The 27,475-nt window shown below is 36.8% G+C and overlaps 1 protein-coding gene and 4 non-coding genes across 5 annotated transcripts in view; 1 reads left to right on the top strand and 4 right to left on the bottom strand.

Moving 5' to 3' along the window:
- Positions 1-18, bottom strand: part of LOC130224339 (5S ribosomal RNA) — a 119-nt gene extending 101 nt beyond the window's left edge. Inside the window, exon 1 of the ribosomal RNA XR_008837399.1 lies at positions 1-18. This exon is cut by the window's left edge and continues 101 nt beyond it. This is a non-coding gene — a ribosomal RNA (5S ribosomal RNA).
- LOC130222033 (gastrula zinc finger protein XlCGF57.1-like) overlaps positions 1-27,475 on the bottom strand; it is a 171,434-nt gene that overhangs the window by 119,006 nt on the left and 24,953 nt on the right. The window contains exon 2 of the mRNA XM_056454649.1: positions 25,579-26,585. Within this exon, the coding sequence (XP_056310624.1) occupies positions 25,579-26,585 (1,007 nt within the window). The remainder of the gene's footprint in view (positions 1-25,578; positions 26,586-27,475) is intronic.
- On the bottom strand, positions 6,059-6,177 carry LOC130223743 (5S ribosomal RNA). Its single transcript, XR_008836861.1, has one exon. It is a non-coding gene; the product is annotated as a 5S ribosomal RNA (ribosomal RNA).
- Positions 6,359-6,477, bottom strand: LOC130223917 (5S ribosomal RNA). Its single transcript, XR_008837026.1, has one exon. It is a non-coding gene; the product is annotated as a 5S ribosomal RNA (ribosomal RNA).
- Positions 13,390-13,461, top strand: trnag-ucc (transfer RNA glycine (anticodon UCC)). The gene has a single exon. It is a non-coding gene; the product is annotated as a tRNA-Gly (tRNA).

The raw sequence follows: 27,475 nt of genomic DNA, 5'->3' as shown, positions 1-27,475 counted from the left end.
GGTGGTATGGCCGTAAGCGAAAGCAGTCGTCAAGAGTTGGCTATTTAAAAATAGGTGCAGTACCAGGTGCCGAGCGCAACTCCGCTTGCCTTGACACAGCAGCGACAGAAACTACGCCCTTGTCACCTCAATTGTTTACCTGTATTTTTTTTTTTTTTTCAATTAATTAATTAATACATTTTTTTTGCCAAATGAAGGAATTCAAAAAGCTTACAGCACCTGGTATTCCCAGGCGGTCTCCCATCCAAGTACTAACCAGGCCCAACCCTGCTTAGCTTCCGAGTTCAGATGAGATCAGGCATTGCAATTTTTTTTTTTTTTTTTTATTATACTGTTCAAAGTTCATACAACTCACTTATTTATACAGATTACACTTTAGACAAAACATTTAAAAGGTCCATATTTACATCATAGCTTCACAACAATGTGTTTTTTTTTGTTTTTTTTTACATAAAATGTTGCAAGTTGTATTCCTTAAAAGGTAAAATCACATTTTAAAAAAGACATTTTTATTCCTGTGTCATTTAAAATCTTTGTGACTTCTTGAGTAAAAACATCATAAAAAGCCTCCTGCATTTCCTCTAACTTAAAATAATAAAATAGACATTCAAAATATTTCTCCACCTTCCTCTTAAACACATTCCACACATCTAATAAAACTTTTTCCTTTTTTGCTACAACTCTTCTCTCCCATATTGCACTTTTCATTAAAATCACAAGTAAATTTATGAGTTTTTTATTATCACATTCTTTGTTCAGCCCCAACAGTAACACCTTTTCCCACTCTAGATTGTCGTCTCTTTCTCCTTTCAAAGTTAAAATCATGCTTTTGCATTTCTCATTAAAATCTTTTAACTCATTACAATATAAAAACAAGTGTAAAAATCCTTCATCTGCATCTTGACATACTTTACATGTGAGACTTTCCTCCATCCCTATTTTGTTTAAAATGACATCTGTAAACACTGCTTTACTCCTGATAAAATATTCTAAATTCTCCAGTTTTGACTGTACAAATTTGTCATTTATATTAGCCCATATATTGTCTTCATTTACATCTTTAAAACGCCGTATCCAGTACTGATTTGCACCAGGTTTCTTAAAAACCCCATCTCTAAAAAACCCATAAATCATTTTCACTGTACAATCTTTAAAATCCCACCATTTCTCTCCAAATCTTACACTCACATCTTTACTTTGTTTATTTTCTTCCATGTTTTCTATTCTTGTTAACCATTCTGCAGGTATGGCATTTTTAATTATGTCGTATTCCTTTATTAAGTCTTGTCTGTTAAAATCCTCCTTTGCTTCATCCATCACATCAATAACATACTGCACCGGTAAAAATCCTTCCTTAAATTCATATAAAATATCCCTTACTCTTGTTATTCCCACCTCCCACCATTTCCTAAAAAACACCACTTTCTCTTTATTAAGAATGTCACTGTTTAAGAATAAAGGCTGATTTAAAATGTTCTCGCGTCCTTGTATATTAAAATGTACACAAGTTAAAAATTTCCCCCATGCTCCAATCAATTCTTTATAAAAGTCTGGTAAACCCTCTGTCATGAATGTTTTCATCCTCATCCATAAAATATTATCTCCCATATTAAAATTCCCACTTTTACTTAAAAAATATTCCATTGTTCTTTTCCATGCTGCCTTATTTTCTTCATCCAAATATTTCTTTACCATTTTCACTCTTAAGCTGTTTTTTCTTTGCTCCACGTCTATTAAACCTAGTCCCCCTTTGCCTACTTCTCCAATCAACGTTGCGTATGCTATTCTTGGAGGCTTCCCTTCCCATAAAAAATCTAAAAAACATTTTTTCAGCCTTTTTTCCATCCACAGTGGCATTGATGACACATATAAAATATTCCATAATTTAGAAACCATTAAAACATTCAATATTAAAACCCTCCCCTTCAAAGTTAAAGACATTAATTTCCAAAACCTCAGCCTTCTTTCAATCCCTCCTAACATTTCCTCCCACATAGGTTACTTCTGCTTTCTTTTCATCCCTCCCAACTACAATGCCTAAAATTTTAATTTCATCCATTTCCTTGAACGTAAAATGTCCAGATAAAGCCTCAGTTCCTCCAAATCTCAAATATACTGTTTTATCTTCGTTTATTTTAGCTCCTGAACCCTTGCAAAAATGTTGCACCGTTTCCATTGCTTGCTTTACACTTGCCAGATCTTGTAGTATTAATGTGGTATCATCAGCATATTGAAATATTTTATTCACTCCCCCCTCTACCTCTATTCCTTTTATTCGTTCCTCATGCTTCACAGCTAATCCCAGTGGTTCTGCAACTAAGGCATATAAAAGTGCAGATAACGGGCAACCCTGTCTGATTGATCTTGTTATTTTAAAACAGTCCGTTAAAAAACCATTGCATTTTATCCTGGTTATAGCTCCTCTATATAAAATCTGAACCCACTTAATAAAATTTTCCCCAAAACCAAAACTCTTTAACACTCCAAATAAAAAGTCATGCTCCACTCTATCAAAAGCTTTCTCGAAGTCCAGACTAATTAAAAAACCATCTTTCTTCTTATCATTTATATATCTTATTGTGTCTTTAATACTCATAGTTGTGTCAGCAATGTCTCGTCCTTTTATACTATATGCTTGGTTTGTTTTGATTATGCTTGGCATCACTTCCTTTAGTCTGTTAGCTAAAACTTTTGCTAAAATCTTAAAATCAGTGTTGAGCATTGTTATAGGTCTATAATTTTTTAAATCTACTTTATCCCCCTTTCCTTTGTATATCACCTTCATTAAGCCCATCCCCATTCTTTTATTTACCCCACCATTCTCAAAAATCTCATCATATACTTCCTTTAAAATACTAGATAAAATATCTTTAAAAACAATATAAAATTCACTTCCCAACCCATCAATTCCTGGACTTTTCTTTTTGTTCAATTCACTAATTGCTCTTTTTATTTCTTCTTCTCTTACCTCCTTGTCACATTCTCTTTTTTCCTCTTCTTCTACTCTTGATTTGATTAGCTTTAGCAATTCCCTTTTTTCTTTTTCTTTTACTCCCTCTGTGCAAAACAATTTCTCATAATATGATCTTATTTCTTCCAAAATCTCCTCATTTTCTTCCACTATGTTCCCATTTTTGCTCCTTATTTCTTTAATCATTTCTGCCTTCCCTCTTGTCTTCTCTAGATCAAAGAAAAATTTAGTGCACTTTTCCCCCTCCACTGTAAATTTGGCTTTGCTTCTTAATCTTGCACCTTCAAATTTCTCCTCCTCCATTTCTTTCAGTCTTCCTTCCAGTTCTTTTATCTTTTGTATATCTTTTCCATTCTCATTTTTCAATTCGTTTTCTAGTTTTTCTTTCAGCTCTTTTTCCTTATATTTTTTACAATTTTGTAATTGTCTACAGTATTTTATTGTAAACTTTTTAACTAAATGTTTCACATTCTCCCACCACATTCTTTTGTCCTCATTATAAATTTCATTCCCTTTTTCCTTTTGAATAATTTCCTTTATACTTAAAACATAGTCTTCATTCTTTAAAACCGCTGTGTTTAAAACCCATACCCCTGGCCCTCTTTTCACATTACTCCAGTCTAAATTCATAGAAATTGGCTTATGGTCACTCAGACTTGTTTCTTCATATTTGATCTTGCTTATGAACTCTTCAACATTTCTTGTGCATAAAATAAAATCAATTCTTGTTTGACAAAAAAAAATTCCCCACTAGCTGTCTTCTTGAGTACTCTTTTTTCTGTTCATTCCTTTCTCTCCACACATCAATTAAATTCATTTCCTCCATCAATATTTTCAGTTCTTTTCTTCCCTTATCCGTTTTAAAAACCATTCCCTCAGCCATTTCTAATTTACTAAAAACAGTGTTAAAATCCCCCATGATAATAACTCTTTCATATTTCTTTAAATAATCTCTTAGTACATTAAAATACTCTTTCTTTCTGTTCTCCTCTGTTGGGGCATGAACGTTCACCATAATTACTTTTTTCTTCTCATACTCCATTTCACATATCATACACTTCCCCTCTTTGTCATTATAGATTGTTTTACATAAAACCCCACTGTTTTCTTTTATTAAAATTGCAACTCCTCTCCCCAGCCTCCCATCCCCATTATTGTATAAAATCTCCCCACTCCACCTTTTTCTTATTTCCTTCATGTATTCTTCCTTCCAGTTTGTCTCTTGTAATAAAATCACATCTTCTCGTTTACACATTTCTTTCACTTTTTCAAATTTTCTGATGTCTAAAAGCCCTCTTGCATTAAAAGACACAATTCCTAAAACCATAAATAAGATAAAAACATTCATAAAAACCATCATCTCAGTCCATCTCTTCCAAGCCCTTTAGCAACTCATACTTATTTTCGCATTCAATTTCTTCATCTTTTAGCAGTTTTTTCCTTGCAGTCTCTAAAATAGGTTTTATCTTTATTGATCGTCTTCTTTTTGATGATTTCACCTGTGTCTCTTTGTTTCCCTCCTTTTGTAAATGTTCCTCTAACTCGTCTTGCTCCTCATTACTTTGGTCTTTTGTCTCCACTGTGTCCATTGCCTTTTGAAAACTGTCTGTCATGTCCATTTGTGTCCAAAATATGTCTTCCTGTTGTCCTTGTTGTAAATCTTTATTATTCAAATTGCTCAATTCTGCTGCTTCCAAAACATTCCTTAAACTGTCAGTCATATCCATTTGTGTCCATGTTGTCCCTTCCTGTTCAGTGACTCTGTCCTTTCCATAAGCCTCATTCTCTTGTAGTTTTTCACTTTTAGATTCTGTTCTTCTGTCTTGAGTTGTTGTTTTGTCCTCTGACTGTATATTGTCTCCTTCATACATCTGTCCGTCTACCCGCTGCTCTACCTCCTCCTCCTCTTCCCCCATCCAACATTCACATTTATTTAAAACCTTATTACAATCCGGGCACTTCACCGCATCGCAATCCCTTGCGAAATGCCCCTTTTCCTCGCACTTATAACACTTAAAATCTGGACAGTCTTTCACCACATGATCTGGGCTCATGCACAGCCTGCAAGTTTTCACCTGATGGCTGTGCATCACCCTAAAGTATTGTGGTCCTTCTGCTGTCTCTATTCTTGTGCTGTACGGGAGGGACGCCACTTCTTTGGGGAATCTGGTTTTAACAAACCTCGTCCCATCTTCAATATCTGTGCCCGGATAAAACCTTCTTTTAATTTTTGAAAGGGGATAAACTCCCCAATGATCCAATTTCTCTAAAATATCTACGTCAGCAACATAGACAGGCAGATGCATGAAGGAGACAACATAATCTCGATTTTGTAGCCTCTTTACTGTACAGTTTATCCCTTTTATAGTCAATCCGTCTGTTAACACATCAGCATCTTCCTCTCTTTCAAGTGTTACTTCATACTCCTTGTTTTGTTTTGGTCTTACAGCCAAAATCTTTCCATCCCCAATCCTCTCCGTCACTGCTTTAATTAAATCCATTGCTCTCACCTCAGTTGTTTGTCCCATATCCACTGTTACAGTTGCTTCTTTTAGATAAATCCTTTTCTTTGCTTCCTTCTCCGATCTGTTTGTTTCTCGTTGTCGTCTGTCCAGTCCATTGTCATTTGCCTTCTCAAATCCGTCCGCCATTGCCAAGTCTGTCATCGTAGATCCGTCCATTGCAAAAAAAATAGGAATAAAAAACACTCCTCCCGAACAGCTCACGCTGCTGGGAGGATAAACTAAACAAACTCAAAAAAACTTTAACAAAAATGTATTTTAGTCAAAAATAAAACTAAACAGAAGAAAATGTGGTGAGCCTCTCTCACCAACTGCAGCCAAACACTTCCTGGAATGTACCACTCTCACACATACACAGGGGGGTATGGCCGTAAGCAAGAGCAGTTGTCAAGAGTTGGCTATTTAAAAACAGGTGCAGTACCAGGAGCCGAGAGCAACTCAGCTTGCCTGGACACAGCAGCCACAGAAACAATGCCCTTGTCACCTCAATTGTTTCCCTGTATTTTTTTTTTTTTTTCAATTAATGTATTCATTTTTTTTTTTTGGCAAATGAAGGAATTCAAAAAGCTTACAGCACCTGGTATTCCCAGGCGGTCTCCCATCCAAGTACTAACCAGGCCCAACCCTGCTTTGCTTCCGAGTTCAGATGAGATCAGGCATTGCCAGGGTGGTATGGCCGTAAGCGAGAGCAGCAGTCAAGAGTTGGCTATTTAAAAATAGGCGCAGCACCAGGAGCCGAGCGCCGCTCAGCTTGCCTTGAAACAGCACCGACAGAAACAATGCCCTTGGCCCCTCAATAGTTTACCTCTTTTTTAAAAAAAAAAATGTATTTATTAATTTTTTTGCCAAATGAAGGAATTCAAAAAGCTTACAGCACCTGGTATTTCCAGGCGGTCTCCCATCCAAGTACTAACCAGGCCCAACCCTGCTTTGCTTCCGAGTTCAGATGAGATCAGGCATTGCCAGGGTGGTATGGCCGTAAGCGAGAGCAGCAGTCAAGAGTTGGCTATTTAAAAATAGGCGCAGCACCAGGAGCCGAGCGCCGCTCAGCTTGCCTTGAAACAGCACCGACAGAAACAATGCCCTTGGCCCCTCAATAGTTTACCTCTTTTTTTTTAAAAAAAAAATGTATTTATTAATTTTTTTGCCAAATGAAGGAATTCAAAAAGCTTACAGCACCTGGTATTCCCAGGCGGTCTCCCATCCAAGCACTAACCAGGCCCAACCCTGCTTTGCTTCCGAGTTCAGATGAGATCAGGCATTGCCTTTTTTTTTTTTTTTTTTTCTTTTATTATACTGTTCAAAATTCATACAATTCACTTATTTATACAGATTACACTTCAGACAAAACATTTAAAAGGTCCATATTACATTCATAGCTTCACAACAATGTGTTTTGTTGTTTTTTTTTCACATAAAATGTTGCAAGTAGTATTCCTTAAAAGGTAAAATCACATTTTAAAAAAGACATTTTTATTCCTGTGTCATTTAAAATCTTTGTGACTTCTTGAGTAAAAACATCATAAAAAGCCTCCTGCATTTCCTCTAACTTAAAATAATAAAATAGACATTCAAAATATTTCTCCACCTTCCTCTTAAACACATTCCACACATTTAATAAAACTTTTTCCTTTTTTGCTACAACTCTTCTCTCCCATATTGCACTTTTTATTAAAATCACAAGTAAATTTATAAGCTTTTTATTATTACATTCTTTGTTCAGCCCCAACAGTAACACCTTTTCCCACTCTAGATTGTCGTCTCTTTCTCCTTTCAAAGTTAAAATCATGTTTTTGCATTTCTCATTAAAATCTTTTAACTCATTACAATATAAAAACAAGTGTAAAAATCCTTCATCTGCATCTTGACATACTTTACATGTGACACTTTCCTCCATCCCTATTTTGTTTAAAATGACATCTGTAAACACTGCTTTACTCCTGATAAAATATTCTAAATTCTCCAGTTTTGATTGTACAAATTTGCCATTTATATTAGCCCATATATTGTCTTCATTTACATCTTTAAAACGTCGTATCCAGTACTGATTTGCACCAGGTTTCTTAAAAACCCCATCTCTAAAAAAAACCATAAATCATTTTCACAGTACAATCTTTAAAATCCCACCATTTCTCTCCAAATCTTACACTCACATCTTTACTTTGTTTATTTTCTTCCATGTTTTCTATTCTTGTTAACCATTCTGCTGGTATGGCATTTTTAATTATGTCGTATTCCTTTATTAAGTCTTGTCTGTTAAAATCCTCCTTCGCTTCATCCATCACATCAATAACATACTGCACCGGTAAAAATCCTTCCTTAAATTCATATAAAATATCCCTTACTCTTGTTATTCCCACCTCCCACCATTTCCTAAAAAACACCACTTTCTCTTTATTAAGAATGTCACTGTTTAAGAATAAAGGCTGATTTAAAATGTTCTCGCGTCCTTGTATATTAAAATGTACACAAGTTAAAAATTTCCCCCATGCTCCAATCAATTCTTTATAAAAGTCTGGTAAACCCTCTGTCATGAATGTTTTCATTCTCATCCATAAAATATTATCTCCCATATTAAAATTCCCACTTTTACTTAAAAAATATTCCATTGTTCTTTTCCATGCTGCCTTATTTTCTTCATCCAAATATTTCTTTACCATTTTCACTCTTAAGCTGTTTTTTCTTTGTTCGACGTCTATTAAACCTAGTCCCCCTTTGCCCACTTCTCCAATCAATGTTGCGTATGCTATTCTTGGAGGCTTCCCTTCCCATAAAAAATCTAAAAAACATTTTTTCAGCCTTTTTTCCATCCACAGTGGCATTGATGACACATATAAAATATTCCATAATTTAGAAACCATTAAAACATTCAAAATTAAAACCCTCCCCTTCAAAGTTAAAGACATTAATTTCCAAAACCTCAGCCTTCTTTCAATCCCTCCTAACATTTCCTCCCACATAGTTGCTTCTGCTTTCTTTTCATCCCTCCCAACTACAATGCCTAAAATTTTTATTTCATCCATTTCCTTGAATGTAAAATGTCCAGATAAAGCCTCAGTTCCTCCAAATCTCAAATATACTGTTTTATCTTCGTTTATTTTAGCTCCTGAACCCTTGCAAAAATGTTGCACTGTTTCCATTGCTTGCTTTACACTTGCCAGATCTTGTAGTATTAATGTGGTATCATCAGCATATTGAAATATTTTGTTCACTCCCCCCTCTACCTCTATTCCTTTTATTCGTTCCTCGTGCTTCACAGCTAATCCCAGTGGTTCTGCAACTAAGGCATATAAAAGTGCAGATAACGGGCAACCCTGTCTGATTGATCTTGTTATTTTAAAACAGTCTGTTAAAAAACCATTGCATTTTATCCTGGTTATAGCTCCTCTATATAAAATCTGAACCCACTTTATAAAATTTTCCCCAAAACCAAAACTCTTTAACACTCCAAATAAAAAGTCATGCTCGACTCTATCAAAAGCTTTCTCAAAGTCCAGACTAATTAAAAAACCATCTTTCTTCTTATCATTTATATATCTTACTGTGTCTTTAATACTCATAGTTGTATCAGCAATGTCTCGTCCTTTTATACTATATGCTTGGTTTGTTTTGATTATGCTTGGCATCACTTCCTTTAGTCTGTTAGCTAAAACATTTGCTAAAATCTTCAAATCAGTATTGAGCATTGTTATAGGTCTATAACTTTTTAAATCTACTTTATCTCCCTTTCCTTTGTATATCACCTTCATTAAGCCCATCCCCATTCTTTTATTTACCCCACCATTCTCAAAAATCTCATCATATACTTCCTTTAAAATACTAGATAAAATACCTTTAAAAACAATATAAAATTCACTTCCCAACCCATCAATTCCTGGACTTTTCTTTTTGTTCAATTCACTAATTGCTCTTTTTATTTCTTCTTCTTTTACCTCCTTGTCACATTCTCTTTTTTCCTCTTCTTCTACTCTTGATTTGATTAGCTTTAGCAATTCCCTTTTTTCTTTTTCTTTTACTCCCTCTGTGCAAAACAATTTCTCATAATATGATCTTATTTCTTCCAAAATCTCTTCATTTTGTTCTACTATGTTCCCATTTTTGCTCCTTATTTCTTTAATCATTTCTGCCTTCCCTCTTGTCTTCTCTAGATCAAAGAAAAATTTAGTGCACTTTTCCCCCTCCACTGTAAATTTAGCTTTGCTTCTTAATCTTGCACCTTCAAATTTCTCCTCCTCCATTTCTTTCAGTCTTCCTTCCAGTTCTTTTATCTTTTGTATATCTTTTCCATTCTCATTTTTCAATTCGTTTTCTTTCAGCTCTTTTTCCTTATATTTTTTACAATTTTGTAACTGTCTACAATATTTTATTGTAAACTTTTTAACTAAATGTTTCACATTCTCTTACCACATTCTTTTGTCCTCATTATAAATTTCATTCCCTTTTTCCTTTTGAATAATTTGCTTTATACTCAAAACATAGTCTTCATTCTTTAAAATCGCTGTGTTTAAAACCCATACCCCTGGCCCTTGTTTCACATTACTCCAGTCTAGATTCATAAACATTGGCTTATGGTCACTCAGACTTGTTTCTTCATATTTGATCTTGCTTATAAACTCTTCAACATTTCTTGTGCATAAAATAAAATCAATTCTTGTTTGACATAAAAAATTCCCCACTAACTGTCTTCTTGAGTACTCTTTTTTTCTGTTCATTCCTTTCTCTCCACACATCAATTAAATTCATTTCCTCCATCAATATTTTCAGTTCTTTTCTTCCTTTATCTGTTTTAAAAACCATTCCCTCAGCCATTTCTAATTTACTAAAAACAGTGTTAAAATCCCCCATGATAATAACTCTTTCATGTTTCTTTAAATAAACTCTTAGTACATTAAAATACTCTTTCTTTCTGTTCTCCTCTGTTGGGGCATGAACGTTCACCATAATTACTTTTTTCTTCTCATACTCCATTTCACATATCATACACTTCCCCTCTTTGTCATTATAGATTGTTTTACATAAAACCCCACTGTTTTCTTTTATTAAAATTGCAACTCCTCTCCCCAGCCTCCCATCCCCATTATTGTATAAAATCTCCCCACTCCACCTTTTTCTTATTTCCTTCATGTATTCTTCCTTCCAGTTTGTCTCTTGTAATAAAATCACATCTTCTCGTTTACACATATTTCTTTCACTTTTTCAAATATTCTGATGTCTAAAAGCCCTCTTGCATTAAAAGACACAATTCCTAAAACCATAAATAAGATAAAAACATTCATAAAAACCATCATCTCAGTCCATCTCTTCCAAGCCCTTTAGCAACTCATACTTATTTGCGCATTCGATTTCTTCATCTTTTAGCAGATTTTTCTAGCAGTCTCTAAATTAGGTTTTATCTTTATCGATCTTCTTCTTTTTGATGATTTCACCTGTGTCTCTTTGTTTCCCTCCTTTTGTAAATGTTCCTCTAACTCGGCTTGCTCCTCATTACTTTGGTCTTTTGTCTCCACTGTGTCCAATGCCTTTTGAAAACTGTCTGTCATGTCCATTTGTGTCCAAAATATGTCTTCCTGTTGTTCTTGTTGTAAGTCTTTATTATTTGTATTGCTCAATTCTGCTGCTTCCAAAACATTCCTTAAACTGTCCGTCATATCCATTTGTGTCCATGTTGTGTCCAATCCGGGCACTTCACCGCATCGCAATCCCTTGCGAAATGCCCCCTTTCCTCGCACTTAAAACACTTAAAATCTGGACAGTCTTTCACCACATGATCTGGGCTCATGCACAGCCTGCAAGTTTTCACCTGATGGCTGTGCATCACCCTAAAGTATTGTGGTCCTTCTGCTGTCTCTATTCTTGTGCTGTACGGGAGGGATGCCACTTCTTTGGGGAATCTGGTTTTAACAAACCTCGTCCCATCTTCAATATCTGTGCCCGGATAAAACCTTCTTTTAATTTTTGAAATGGGACAAACTCCCCAATGATCCAATTTCTCTAAAATATCTATATCAGCAACATAGACAGGCAGATGCATGAAGGAGACAACATAATCGCGGTTTTGTAGCCTCTTTACTGTACAGTTTATCCCTTTAATAGTCAATCCGTCTGTTAACACATCAGCATCTTCCTCTCTTTCAAGTGTTACTTCATATTCCTTGTTTTGTTTTGGTCTTACAGCCAAAATCTTTCCATCCCCAATCCTCTCCGTCACTGCTTTAATTAAATCCATTGCTCTCACCTCAGTTGTTTGTCCGATATCCACTGTTACAGTTGCTTCTTTTAGATAAATCCTTTTCCTTGCTTCCTTCTCCGATCGGTTTGTTTCTCGTTGTCGTCTGTCCAGTCCATTGTCATTTGCCTTCTCAAATCCGTCCACCATTGCAAAAAAAATTAAAATAAAAAACACTCAGCTCACGCTGCTGGGAGGATAAACTAAACAAACACAAAAAAAGTTTAACAAAAATGTATTTAAGACAAAAATAAAATTAAACAGAAGAAAATTTGGTGAGCCTCTCTCACCAACTGCAGCCAAACACTTCCTGGATTGTACAACTATCACACATGCACAGGGTGGTATGGCCATAAGCGAGAGCAGCCGTAAAGAGTTGGTTTCAAAGGCTGCCCCAACTGCTAATTTTTATTAACGTCTACTACAGCTACACCAACCATAAACCAAGTCTACTTGTTGCAAAAGTCACTACCACTTAGAAGTCACCCAGCCAACTTGCAGCGTAATCTCTTCCACTTGTAATTCTCTGAGCTGCAGCAATTCCTAAGCGCTCTGATAAAACATGCATGAAAGAAACTATGGCTTTTAACCTCCTCTTGGAGAGGAGAGAGTCTCCGACCCTGGATCTCTGGTCTTCTATGGAGGGACTGTCAGAAATCCTGTAAGAGCTTCCCATCCACACAACCTCTTGCCATAAAAACAAAGCAGAATGTGTGGTGACGGAACTCCAGGTTGACAGAGCCTTGTCGTTGTTTCAAACAATGTGCTAACAAGGTGCTGAACAGAGTGCCAGTGGCACAAAGGATAACGCTTATGACTATGCATCAGAGGATTCTAGCTTACGGAAACCATGAGACTGTGTATGAGAGCGTGCGTAAATGTATGAGTGGTACTTGTGCAAGAGGGGCAGTGAAGTGTGCACGATCAGAAAGAACTGAAGTTTGTGCCAAGACTGGCCCTCACAAGCGGCACCTACCATATGGTCTGGCGGTCAAGATTCCTGGTTTTCACCCAGGTGACCCGGGTTCGACTCCCGGTATGGGAGGGCTTGAGTGTTTTTGCTTCTGCCCTTTTTGGCCAGCAGTCAGACTGCAGCAATCTTAAGGGGGTGGGCTTACTCCACAAAATGTCAGCTTGCCCTTTCATGAGCTGCATCCAGTCAACCCTTGCAATGACATTCAAACCGGGGGAGCTCATTACAGTAAATACTGGGTGACAGAAGATGAGAACTCCACCACTGCAGAGTGAAATTATCGACCTCCCTTTTTTTGGGTGAGGTTGTACCTTCGAACGCTTTATCCAACCTCAACGTCAGAAAGAGATGGGATCCATACTTGACATTTTTTTTCGCCCACACAAAGAACTCCTTGGTCGAAAGCTTTCCTTTTCTACACTTCTGTGAGAGGATGTCCACAAGCGTTGGTAATATGGTGGTGAGCATAGCTGGCTTCTAAGTAGATTCCCAGCAAATGTATTCCTTTTGGCTGCCGTAACATAACATGGCCAGGTGCCACTCTTGTGAAGATGTCCCATGACATGTGGGTAGATCAGTGCATTTTGAGATGGTTGGGATCCATATGCTGGACATGTTTTTCAGTGCCGCACCAAGACAAAGAGGGCCTTGGTTGAAAGCATTCTTTTTGCGCTCATCTGGCAAGATATGTCTGCAAGCGTTGGTGGTATAGTGGTGAGCATAGCTGCCTTCCAAGCAGTTGACCCGGGTTCGATTCCCGGCCAACACATTTACTTTGGCTGCTGTATATATCCCTTAGTCCGTTGCCAACCTTGTGAAAGGCAACAACCAAAAAGTAAAAGACAGATGAGGGCCTCCCCGTCGGGGAATCAAACCCCGGTCTTCCGTGTAACAGCCGGAGATACTGTCCACTATACTAACGAGGATCTGCAGAGTAAAAGAACCCGTTCTCCCCCCACACAGATCAACAATGTAATCCAGTCCTAACAGCATTGTCTGCAATGCTGGCACTAAAGACCTTGGCTGACAGCAAGAGGAGGGTAGAAAACTGGGCTTGGACAGTTTTTCTTCATTAATAATCCTTGCTTCTTCATCAGTCTTCGACTGGTCATCAGCAGTAACTTGGACAGTGCATCACACAGGAGAACGTTATTAGCATGTTTTGCAGCAAACAAGGCACGCCATTCATTCTTACACATAGCCCAGCTTTTTGTCCACAAAATGTCAGCTTGCCCTTTCGTGAGCTGCATCCAATCAACCCTTGCAATGGTTGCTAGGTGGTTGCTAGGCGGTTGCTATGCGGTTGCTAAGGTGTTGCTAGGTGGTTGCTATGCGGTTGCTAAGGTGTTGCTAGGTGGTTGCTAGGCGGTTGCTAAGGTGTTGCAACCTAGCAACCACTTAGCAACACCTTAGCAACCGCCTAGCAACGCCTAAGCAACCGCATAGCAACCACCTAGCAACCACTTAGCAACACCATAGCAACCGCCTAGCAACCACCTAGCAACCACCTAACAACACCTTAGCAACCGCATAGCAACCACCTAGCAACACCTTAGCAACCGCCTAGCAACCACTTAGCAACACCTTAGCAACCCCATAGCAACCGCCTAGCAACCACCTAGCAACCACTTAGCAACACCTTAGCAACCACCTAGCAACACCTTAGCAACCGCATAGCAACCACCTAGCAACCACTTAGCAACACCTTAGCAACCGCCTAGCAACCACCTAGCAACACCTTAGCAACCGCCTAGCAACCACTTAGCAACACCTTAGCAACCGCATAGCAACCACCTAGCAACCACTTAGCAACACCTTAGCAACCCCATAGCAACCACTTAGCAACACCTTAGCAGCCGCATAGCAACCACCTAGCAACCACCTAGCAACACCTTAGCAACCGCATAGCAACCACCTAGCAACACCTTAGCAACCGCATAGCAACCACCTAGCAACCACTTAGCAACACCTTAGCAACCCCATAGCAACCACCTAGCAACCACTTAGCAACACCTTAGCAACCGCCTAGCAACCACCTAGCAACACCTTAGCAACCGCCTAGCAACCACCTAGCAACACCTTAGCAACCACCTAGCAACACCTTAGCAACCGCATAGCAACCACCTAGCAACCACTTAGCAACACCTTAGCAACCGCCTAGCAACCACCTAGCAACACCTTAGCAACCGCCTAGCAACCACTTAGCAACACCTTAGCAACCGCATAGCAACCACCTAGCAACCACTTAGCAACACCTTAGCAACCCCATAGCAACCACCTAGCAACCACTTAGCAACACCTTAGCAGCCGCATAGCAACCACCTAGCAACCACCTAGCAACACCTTAGCAACCGCATAGCAACCACCTAGCAACACCTTAGCAACCGCATAGCAACCACCTAGCAACCACTTAGCAACACCTTAGCAACCCCATAGCAACCACCTAGCAACCACTTAGCAACACCTTAGCAACCGCCTAGCAACCACCTAGCAACACCTTAGCAACCGCCTAGCAACCACCTAGCAACACCTTAGCAACCGCATAGCAACCACCTAGCAACACCTTAGCAACCGCCCTAGCAACCACCTAGCAACCACTTAGCAACACCTTAGCAACCGCCTAGCAACCACTTAGCAACCGCATAGCAACCACCTAGCAACCACTTAGCAACACCTTAGCAACCGCCTAGCAACCACTTAGCAACACCTTAGCAACCACCTAGCAACACCTTAGCAACCGCATAGCAACCACCTAGCAACCACTTAGCAACACCTTAGCAACCACCTAGCAACCACCTAGCAACCACTTAGGAACACCTTAGCAACCACCTAGCAACACCTTAGCAACCGCCTAGCAACCACCTAGCAACACCTTAGCAACCACCTAGCAACACCTTAGCAACCGCATAGCAACCACCTAGCAACACCTTAGCAACCGCATAGCAACCACTTAGCAACACCTTAGCAACCGCCTAGCAACACCTTAGCAACCGCATAGCAACCACCTAGCAACACCCTAGCAACCGCATAGCAACCACCTAGCAACACCTTAGCAACCACCTAGCAACCACTTAGCAACCACCTAGCAACCACCTAGCAACACCTTAGCAACCGCATAGCAACCACTTAGCAACACCTTAGCAACCGCCTAGCAACCACTTAGCAACACCTTAGCAACCACCTAGCAACCACCTAGCAACACCTTAGCAACCACCTAGCAACCACTTAGCAACACCTTAGCAACCACCTAGCAACCACCTAGCAACACATTAGCAACCACATATCAACACCTTAGCAACCACATATCAACACCTTAGCAACCACATAGCAACACCTTAGCAACCGCATAGCAACCACCTAGCAACTGCCTAGCAACACCTTAGCAACCGCATAGCAACCACCTAGCAACACCTTAGCAACCGCCTAGCAACCACTTAGCAACACCTTAGCAACCGCCTAGCAACACATTAAAAACCGCATAGCAACCACCTAGCAACACCTTAGCAACCGCCTAGCAACCACTTAGCAACACCTTAGCAACCGCCTAGCAACACCTTAGAAACCGCCTAGCAACACCTTAGCAACCGCCTAGCAACACCTTAGCAACCGCCTAGCAACACCTTAGAAACCGCATAGCAACCACCTAGCAACACCTTAGCAACCGCCTAGCAACCACTTAGCAACACCTTAGCAACCCCATAGCAACCACCTAGCAACACCTTAGCAACCACCTAGCAACCACTTAGCAACACCTTAGCAACCGTCTAGCAACCACCTAGCAACACCTTAGCAACCGCATAGCAACCACCTAGCAACACCCTAGCAACCGCATAGCAACCACCTAGCAACACCTTAGCAACCGCCTAGCAACCACTTAGCAACACCTTAGCAACCACCTAGCAACACCTTAGCAACCGCCTAGCAACCACCTAGCAACCGCCTAGCAACACCTTAGAAACCGCATAGCAACCACCTAGCAACCACCTAGCAACACATTAGCAACCACATATCAACACCTTAGCAACCACATATCAACACCTTAGCAACCACATAGCAACACCTTAGCAACCGCATAGCAACCACCTAGCAACTGCCTAGCAACACCTTAGCAACCGCATAGCAACCATATTTTTTTTGAATAAAAGTTGAAAGTTTTATTGAGATGGATTGTTGGTGATTGTATGGGTTTTGGCCAGATTGGGTAGCAAAACACGAACAAAGAAAAATGAAGACTTGTTTAAAAAAGATTTAAGACCTACAACACAATATTTCATATCCCACCGAGATGCCACAGAAATCGGTTTAAACACAACAGCCCAGGTAATTAATTATAATAATGATGTAATTCTAACTCAGATACTATCTGTGAGAACTAGTAACAACTACAAGAAACAAGTTTAAACCCATAAAGAAGTTGATGAAAAAAAGAAAATTGTGATCAACGTGACATTTGCAAATGGAAAGTACTAAGCCAACACCATCACTATAATAGCAGATCTCTTCTATGAGAATACTGTAGGTCAAATATCATCAGCTCAGTTAAACTTTTTTTAATTTAATGTTTTTATTTATTTTACATAGCACCAGTGCTTAAGGACGCTTTACAAACAGTAGGAGAACAAGAAAAGCAATAACCTTAAGGAAAATGGGAGACTAATAATACATAAAAAAATGACAAAAGACATGAGAACAAGTGATGAAAGAAACTGATTCCTGTCTTTCAATGAGTGCTTATGTGCATTTAGGAGAACTAGGCAGCACACTCAGGGCTGCAAGATGGATTTAATTTAGTATTCTTATAATTAAAATATATCTGAATGAGGATCAAATGGCTGAGTTGGTCTTTGAGAATTAAAACCAACCTGTTTGTTCCAGCAGATCTTCCTGTTTGACTCTGAATGTTTCTTCAATCTTCACATCTTCACTCTCCTCTTTAATAAACGCCATCTTTATAACAGTGTGGAGATCAGTCGCTTCAGCAGGAGTTTTTCTCTGTGTTTGGACACTTTATCCTGTTCAAAATGAACAAAACAATAAAAATATCCTGTTTAAACTGAATAAAACAATGAACAGAAACAAAATAACTTCTCTTCAACACTTGCTTCAACAGTTTCTTTATATGAGAGTAATGAACAAAAAGAAATCGGCTAAATCAGAGTAAGAAACAATAGCCATAAATGAGCTGATTAAAACTAGTACTCAATTTCTTATATTTATAGAGAATAATAATATTGTCAACAGCAGGAACATAATTAAGCATCGGGTGAAAACCTGAAACTTTAATCAATCGGTTTATATTTATGTAAAAGTTTAAAAACAAACCTTTCTCTAGTTGAATCCCAGCGCTGGAGCGGCGCGGCCTTATGACGTCACATACCTCGCCAAAATAAAAGTCTTTTTTAAAAGCTTTTTTTTTTTTTTTTTTGCCACTCACTATTGTAATCATTTCTCCCTCGTTTTCCACTTTACACAACAAATCTGCTCTCTCACATACACAGACACACAGATATTCAGTATTTTAAGTTAATCAAAAACATTTAATCTAAACAATTTTAGGACAATTTGAAAAACTTTTTAATCAAGTGTTTAAAGCAGAAAATCCCAACATCCCAAATCCCAAAACGTATAACAAATAATCTGATGGGTGTTTTGAGCTGAAACTGTACAGACAAATTCTGGAGACACAAAAGACTTATCTTAAATCTTGAAAAGGAGTAAAATAGGTGTCCTTTTAGTAAAAAGTACCCATTACTACTACATGTTTTAGTTTCAACAGCTAGGTAAATATTCGGTTTCCCCCACAGTCCAAAGACATGCAGTATAGATAAACTAAATTAGCCGAAGTGCATGTGTCAATGTGAGAGTGTATGGGTGTTTCCCAGTACTGAGTTGCAGCTAGAAGGGCATCCGCTGTGTAAAACCTTAACTGGAATAATTGGCTGTTAAATCAGGGACTGAGCTGAAGATAGGTGGATAAATAGACCTCACATCCTATTGATACTTTAATATAAACTATCTTACATTTAATTTTTATGTAAAATGTTTGTTGCCAATTTTACTTAAGTAGCCAAGCAGCATCACACCCTATAGTACTGTCTAACATTGCTCAAAATGTATCATCATCATCCTGACGCAAACTCACAGCGTTCAGCATGTAGTTTTGCAAATGTTAGATCATAAACAACAGCTGCCATTCATGTTCAAACACTCCAAAAATAATTCTGTAGGCCTGTCTGTCTTTATAAATAATGTCTTACATTTTACACTGAATTCTGTCCAAAATAGATAGCCTTTTTTCTCTTTTGCTTAAATAAATTCTTATTGTATTTGGCTGTAAAGTGTTTTTTTTTTTTTTTTAAATTAGGCTAGCTGCCTTATTCTCTTCAAAGAGCTCTCATACAGAGCCTGTTATTTCAGTGTTTTTTTTCCAGGATATTGTGGATATTTGTGGATTCCTTCATTTTTGTTCTCGGTTGATCACAAGGAAAAAGGAAAATTGCAGGGAATTTTTAAAAAAATAATCATTAAGTTGTTTTTCCGTGTCATTTTCCTTTTTTTCTTATTTATTTAAACTATCACACACTTTTCAGGTGAAGGGGAAAAAGTGTTGCACTTATCTGAAAAAGCTTCATATGTTTTAAATAATGAAGTGTTTTTTTCTTTAAAGGATTACTTGTTTTTAAATGAAATAAATAGTTTGAATGATTGTTAAATTTATCCTAAACACTGTGTCTGTGTTTACACTTTTATTTAGTTTAAAATGCATAATTTGAATCCACTGAAACAGACACTGGGTCATTTCTGCAACTGTTTAATAAGAATGTGAAATAACAGTACAGTTGAAGATAATAACTTCAAATAATAACAACACTCAAGGAAATAAATAACTTCCACTACATACAAGTGCAAACAAAGGAACAAAATCTGAACATTAATCAAATAACATAAAGAAAACATAGGTAATGTCTTAAATTAAAAATTTTTTGGATGACGCAATGAATGTAGACTTATGTGTTATTTGTGAAGGCCCGAGCCAGGGGTTATGGGGAAATGAAATAAAATAAAAGTAAGGAATTAGAATCAAACCAAAGCAAGTCCCTAGAATGAAAAATCCACCAAAATATTGGATGTGTATATTATTAGACCATTCTGAAAATTGTATAATTTGCGATAATGAAGAAACGAGACCATTAATACCTTAAAAAAAGAAGAGATAACAACTGAATAATTATATATAGCAATAAAATACATATTTCTTCTCTCTCACCCTCTCTTTATCCTTTTCTTTTTCTCTATTTTCTTCCCTTATTTCCTAATTCCCTTTTTATTTCTCTTATTTTTCCTTTCCTCTCTCATTTTTTCTCACTTGAAGTTAAAAAATTATTTAAAAATAAATAAATAAAAAATAAATTAAAGAAATGGATTTTGATCGACACATTTTTTGGAATGCAATTTTTTCTACAGAAACTAGAAGAGAAAGAGCTAAGACCTTAATTGAAACTGCGGGTTCTGAAATGCACTTTTGGACAGAATCTCACTATATAGATATATTAGGAAAGAAGTGAGAATCAACAGAAAAATTAACTCCTAAAGAATTTAACAGTTGAGTGGTATTTGGCTGAAGTAGAAAGAGAGTGGCCGACGGTTGACTGGAGAAAGGCCATTGACGAACGCATTAACATTAATACAGTAGGAAGTTTGATAGAAGAAAGATGTAGCGTTGAAGATGGAGAGAGGAAAGCACGAATATGCTGCTTGAATTGGATATTTTTCTGAACCCAGTAGTAGTGTCAAGCGTTAATGAAAGTAATTATAAAAGAATCAAGCCATTCACTGTTCGGACAAACCCTAAACTCCAGATAGGTGTTTGTTTAAGGAGAGTGAAATGGAAGAGTAGAATATTATATAATGGAGTAGAAGGAAGGACTGAACATGGTTACACTGAGAATCTAACACTGCAAGATCTGACTATAGGAGTGTGGCCTCTTGGAAGGTCATGTGGTGAAAAAAAACTCTGCTCGTAACCGACCCCCAACACCAGCAATTATGCTTAAAAGATTTGAGCTGCATTGCATATTGTCTCAGTATTGATATTACACTATGATGCAGTGCAGACAGTTGAATTTATATTGTAATTTAAAAATCATAAACGCTTTGATTTGTATAATTACGTGAACATATCAAGGCTTTGAGGCATAAGAATGTGTACGGCTAACAAATTTCAGTATTGATTAACTTTGTTGAATTTCTAGCACTAAGTGCTGTTAGATTCTGAAAAAGGTAAAAACATTGCATCTCAGCTATAGCTCTTTTGTAATGTCATGCTTTTTTACCTCCTTATGATAAAAGCTTCTTATCTTAAATTGTAACTTTTATATATATATTTTTTTTTCATATGATAAAACCTTTTGTCTTAATTACAAGTCCTGCAGTATTCTTCAATGCCCGGTGTTTGATTTTGAAGTTCAAGCCAACACTTGCTTTGAATTGTTTTTGATTTAGAAATTCATAAAACCGTTACCTTTCTGGATTTTTTCCCCTCTTTTGCATGTAAACTTTTTTATTGATAATTGAGGGAGCTTGACTTGTATTTGGTTTTTGAACTGTTTTCTTTCTTTAATTTACCTTTTACACTTTTAAGCCAATACATTTTTTGGAGTTTAGTGGTTGTGAAGAGTTTGTTTGGGCTGGGTTTGGATGAGCAAGTTAGGTTGAACATTACTAAATTTGATTTGTTTGATAAATTCAACTCAAGTAGATTGTTTGCAAAGATTTTTCAGAAATCATTTTTACCTCAGTGTGTTTTGTATCATACATAGAGAAAAGTTAATGGATTAAAGACAGAAATTATTGAAAAATATATTAAATCTAAAACTGGGAAATATAATTTATCATCAAATGTTTTCTTTTGATATATAAATGGATGGGATACAACATAAGTAAGATATAACATTCTTCAAAAAAAACAGGTTACGCAGACTGTTTAAATACTCTCCAAACTACCACATTTGTGACCCAGACAGAGAATTCCATTATTGTTTTTATTATTTTTTTAGATACTTTTAAGCTATTTTGGGAGACAGAATGAACAGTTAATCCACGGCATAGATTTTAGATTTAGTATCATGCTAGCTATGGATAACTCCTGTGTAATGTGTTGGATGAAAACAAAATTGGCTGGTGAAATGTAATAATAATAATGATAATAATAATTTAAATATGCATACATTCTTGTAGAATTTTTTTTTTTAATATAGGAAGAAACCTTTGGTCCACAGGACAGAATTTGCCCAATAAAATAATGGCTTTGGATGAATTGTATTTAAAAATAAAAATAGTAATAACAATAAATAAATAATTTACTATGACAGATCTAAAACAATGTTACATTTGCGCAGAGCATAATGGGAAGAAAAGGCAACTATCGTTTTAACATTTAAGCCTGTTCTGAGGATTTCATCAAAATGGCTTTGTCTAGTGTCAAAAGTAAAACTGTCCGTTTTTAATTAACATGAGGGGTTGAATATTTTCCAGGTAAATGCTATAAGAGTACATCTTTTAAAATTCATTATAAAAACATAAAAGCTGGCTCCAAATGAGGAACATTTTTAAATTGATAAAGATTGCAAATTGCATGTAGTAGAAAATTCTAAATTAAACGAATTCAAGTATTCTTTATAATTACACTAGTAATAAAACATGAAAGCCCAAAATCTTCATTTTTAATTACACAGGTTACACTAGGCTGATGGCCAGATGAGTTATGAGCAGTTCTAGTGTTGTGAATGTAACATTTGCAGAGTGGATGCATAGAAGAAGTGTATGTTGGGATTGTGTTGAAGCATCTGTTTGTATTTTCTGGGACAACTGGCTGCAGAGTTGTAGGATCAGAGAGGTATTAATCTGTAAACATTTTTTGTGTTTTGAATGGGGAAGGTGGACGTGCTTTCTGGATGTGGCTGAGAAGGTTAGGGAGTTTATGTGCCGCATGTTTTGTGGTGGTTCTGTGAATTGACATGCACAACAACGTGGAAAAAAGTGGATGGGATGGAGGTTGGCTCTCCGTGGAACAAAAATGATTGATTTTATTTTATTTAACATTTTTGCATTTATGATGAAAATGCGTCATTATGAGATGTGAAATTGGCATTTGTGTGACTTTGGTAGTTCAAGTGTGGTTGTTTGAAAACATTGACAGAGATATTTTTATAGAACTGTAAAGTACAAGCCTACACAAAAAAAAACCTTGAAAGGATTTTAAGTTTTAACTCTTTGGTCATTCTGCTACTAACGGAAAATATTTAGAATTTCCATTTGAATTCTATTCAGTGTGAAGGAGACTCAATCAGAGCAAGGAAATGCAGTCGAGGCCTAGGAGAAGGCTCATGACATGGTCAGCAGATGGTCAAAGAGTCCACACTACACTAACCAACTACAGCCATCCTGCACAGAATGTGAGGGACCAAGGACATACTGGTAATGATCATCCCTAGCCAGCAAAAAATAAATAAATAAATAAAATAAAAAGCCTTTAGCAATGGCTTGTGGAGAAGAAACCCTAGTAAGGATGAACTATCCAAAACATTAATGAGTAAAGCAACACATTTAGAAAATGATGTGGACCAGCTGATGGTTTTATATCAATAGTCAATCAATTGGTAAGACTTTTTAAATTATTTTAATAAATTTAATCATAATAGAGTGAAGTATTGAGATTGAGAAAATAGTCAAAAATACATTGAAAATTTGGTAATTTGTGAATGCTGTATAACTATAAAGTAGTGGATCATTCAAAGTCTGTTATTGAGGGAACTAAGCATTAATAAATACATGAAGGATGCCTAAATTAACATACATACAAAGCATATTTAGAAAATGCAGACTGACGTAAAAAATGGCATTTTAAGTAAGAGGATATCTGCTAATCTGGTATTATAGGCATTTAAGCTGCACAGCAACAAACTAGGAATATACTGTGGTAATTTACAAACTAAAGCTTTATAAATAAAAGACACCTAAGTCTATCAATATGGAAAACTATATAAACTTATTATCAAGCCAGATACCTTAATTTTTAAAATATGCAACTTTTTCAATCTGTGTGCCATTTAAAGTTTTAATCTTAAAGTTGTTTGTGGAATGTGTAAAGATCATGCATTTAGTTTTTTGTTTTTTACATTTAATAATAATTTTAAGCAATCAATGAACATCTGGAATGAGTTAAAAGCATTTTGCAAAGAGTCTACTGCCATTTTTTAGTGTAAATAATTGTGCCATCTGCATAAAAGTGTACAATTGTACATTTGCAGATTAACCAAAATCATTTCAGATTTTACCAAGCTCATTTATAAGAATAAGAAAATAAAATTGGTTGCAAAATTTAACATTGAGGAACATCTGTGTTTACAGTTTAAGGAGCAGAGACATACTTTTCTTTAGAAACACACTGAGTTCTTCCAGTAAAATAATTATGGAACCATTTAAAAATAACAATAATTGTTAATCTGTTTTAACACTGTAGTACTAAACGCTATAAATTTTAGTCTTTGCAACAAAGTAAATTGATCTACAGAAATAAATGCTTTTGATAAGTCTATAAAGAGTGCAGCATATGATTTTTATCATCCAGTTCAGTAATTATAGCATTAGTAACTGCAGTAGTTATTGTGCTATGCCATTGTCTAAAACAAAGATTCCCAAACTAGGGCCCGCTGGCCAAAGCTGGCCCATGATAACCTTTGATTTGGCAGTCATCCTATCTGAGAAGAGAAGAAAAATGAAGGAGAAGCTTTAGAGATTGTCATTTCAAATCTAATGTAACCTTTTATTAGTTTTTTTGTTAAACGCTAACTGAAGTGAAATGTTTAAATTAAATATTGCAAATTGATCAAATTAAGTTTAAATGAACACTATCACCTGATTAATAGAAGACATTGCAGAGAAGGCAGATTCTGCTTGACTAGTGTATTCAGCATTGAACTCCACTGTTCACTGTTATGTTTTTATTGCAATAAGTTATCGTTTTAAAAGTTATACTTCATTAGTTAAGACAAGTTAAAGTTTTCGATTTATTTTTGAATATTGTGAAATAAATTAGGAAATTATCCATCGCAACTTTAATGTAATATAGCTTATACATATTTACCTTTGGCTACGGCTCATAATAATATTTTGTCTGTGGCCTTTTAAATGAAAAGGTTTGGGCACTTCTGGTCTAAAAACCTGACTCAGTTTAACTGAATTTGACTAGACCTACATCTAAGATAGAATAGTATTTTATTTTTATTAGAAGCAAAAATACACATTTTCAAACTTAAGTTTATATAAAACAGTATTTTATGAAATTTCAAAGGATTTCTATTAAAATGTTACCAAACTTTTGTATTTACTCCTCTGCATGTGGTTATGGGAAGCTTTTTAAATCGAAAGGCCAAATTCAGGTGGAAATACCCAAAATAGCCAAAATAAAGCTTAACAGATTAAGGTCTGAGGAGCTGCTGAAACTCATCCCACACCGAAGCTGCGGTCACACTAGAGTTTGAGCATGCGACATTCTGTTGTACGGCGCTATGAAAAGGGGCGGGATTAAACAAGATGATTAGACATTAAAAAAGTGAGCGATTGGTCCATATTTTAAATTTCTGTCCAGAGAGGTCATGTTTTAATCTACGATTGGTCTCACACAGTCAAGTGATGCAATTTCGCAGGTCAGAGTTCACCAAGCTTGAACTTTGCAACACAGTGAACTGCAAAACTTGACGCACGAACTTGCGTTTCCAGTCTGACGCATTTGCGTGCGTATGAATGGAAGTCTATGGGGAGAAAAGTCCAGTGTGACTGCGGCTTAGGTGCAAGTGAATGGTTTCTCTCCAGTGTGGCTCATCATGTGTAGATTAAAGTTTGATGATTGGCTGAAACTCTTCCCACAGTGAGTGCAAGTGAATGGTTTCTCTCCGGTGTGGATCCTCATGTGTAGATTAAAGTTCGATGATTGGCTGAAACTCTTCCCACATTGAGTACATGTGAATGGTTTCTCTCCGGTGTGGATCCTAATGTGTCGATTAAGGTGTGATGATTGGCTGAAACTCTTCCCACACTGAGTGCATGTGAATGGTTTCTCTCCGGTGTGGATCCTCATGTGTTGAATAAGGGAAGATGATTGGCAGAAACTCTTCCCACACTGAGTGCATGTGAATGGTTTCTCTCCAGTGTGCATCCTCATGTGTTGATTAAGGGATAATGAGTGTCTGAAACTCTTCCCACATTGAGTGCATGTGAATGGTTTCTCTCCAGTGTGGATCCTCATGTGTTTATTAAGGGGTGATGACTGGCTAAAACTTTTCCCACACTGAGTGCATGTGAATGGTTTCGCTCCAGTGTGGATCCTCATGTGGTGTTTAAGGTGAGATGAGCAGCTGAAATGCTTCCCACACTGAGTGCATGTGAATGGTTTCTCTCCAGCGTGGACCATCATGTGGTGATTAAGGGATGATGATTGGCTGAAACTCTTCCCACACTGAGTGCATGTGAAAGGTTTCTCTCCAGTGTGGATCCTCATGTGTATATTAAGGGATGATGAGCGGATGAAACTCTTCCCACACTGAGTGCATGTGAAAGGTTTCTCTCCAGTGTGGATCCTCATGTGTATATTAAGGGATGATGAGCGGATGAAACTCTTCCCACACTGAGTGCATGTGAATGGTTTCTCTCCAGTGTGGATCCTCATGTGAATCTTAAGATAGCCTTTTCTTCCAAAACTCTTTCCACACTGAGTGCAGGTGAAACGATTCTGGTCTCTTCTTTTCAAAATACCATCAGTCTGTAAATTAGTTTTTTCCTCAATTTTGACATGAAGTTCCTCCTCTTTACTCCCCTCATTCTCTTCAATTATGTCTGAAATAAATAAATAAAACATTAGTTTACATTAAGTCTTAAAAACTCTCATCAAAAGCTGAAACGTGAAATGACATTGGAAATATTGGCTACACACACTGTAATTGATGCACATTAAATGTAAAATAAATCAGATCATATTTTGCTCGGTCTAATAACGTGTACACATTTAAGCAGATTTAATTCGATTCATCTTTATCCAGTGCTTTTACAATGTAAATTGTGCCGAAGCCACTTAACATAGAAGTTACAGTAAATTGAAACAGTGTCAGTCCAGTTTTCAGAGTTTCTCAGAAAAGTCGTTTTGGTCATATTGATAAGACACAGATTTGAAAGCTGTAAATGGCCTATTTTTATTCGTATATATTCATAATTACAACAAAATGTTTTTCTAAAACTTGTAAAGCAGACAGGGAATACATGTTCTGTGCCTGACTGGTAAACATCAGTCAGAAAAAAATCAGAAAAAAAAAAAAAAAGTAGTTCTGGGGTAATAGCTGAACAAACAGCTGAATATTTGCCTCTCAGAAATACCTGTAAAGCATCTGCATAAAGGCTGGAATGTGCACCTTTCCCTTTGTGTGCTGTTGGGTCATTTTCATACATTCCGGGGGGATTTTGAAGCTTAATTTGGCCAAAACTTTCTTTGTGTTTCAGCAAATCGACTGATATTCTGTAATAGTTAAATTATCTAATTTGATCCAATTAAGTTCATGCATATAGGATACTATTTTATAGCTATATTCTACTGTAACATACTATGTCAGTTAGCATTAAATTATAAATCGACTTTCTTATGAAAACACCTAAGATGGCTGGAAGTACACATATAAACCATTCATTGTCGCAGTCGCGTAAATGATCAGTTAAAGCCTTTTAATGTTTATGCA

This window comes from Danio aesculapii, chromosome 4, assembly GCF_903798145.1.
Source record: "Danio aesculapii chromosome 4, fDanAes4.1, whole genome shotgun sequence".
Taxonomy (NCBI): domain Eukaryota; kingdom Metazoa; phylum Chordata; class Actinopteri; order Cypriniformes; family Danionidae; genus Danio; species Danio aesculapii.
The sequence above is the reverse complement of the archived record's forward strand: the minus strand, read 5'-3'. Positions and strand labels throughout refer to the sequence as shown.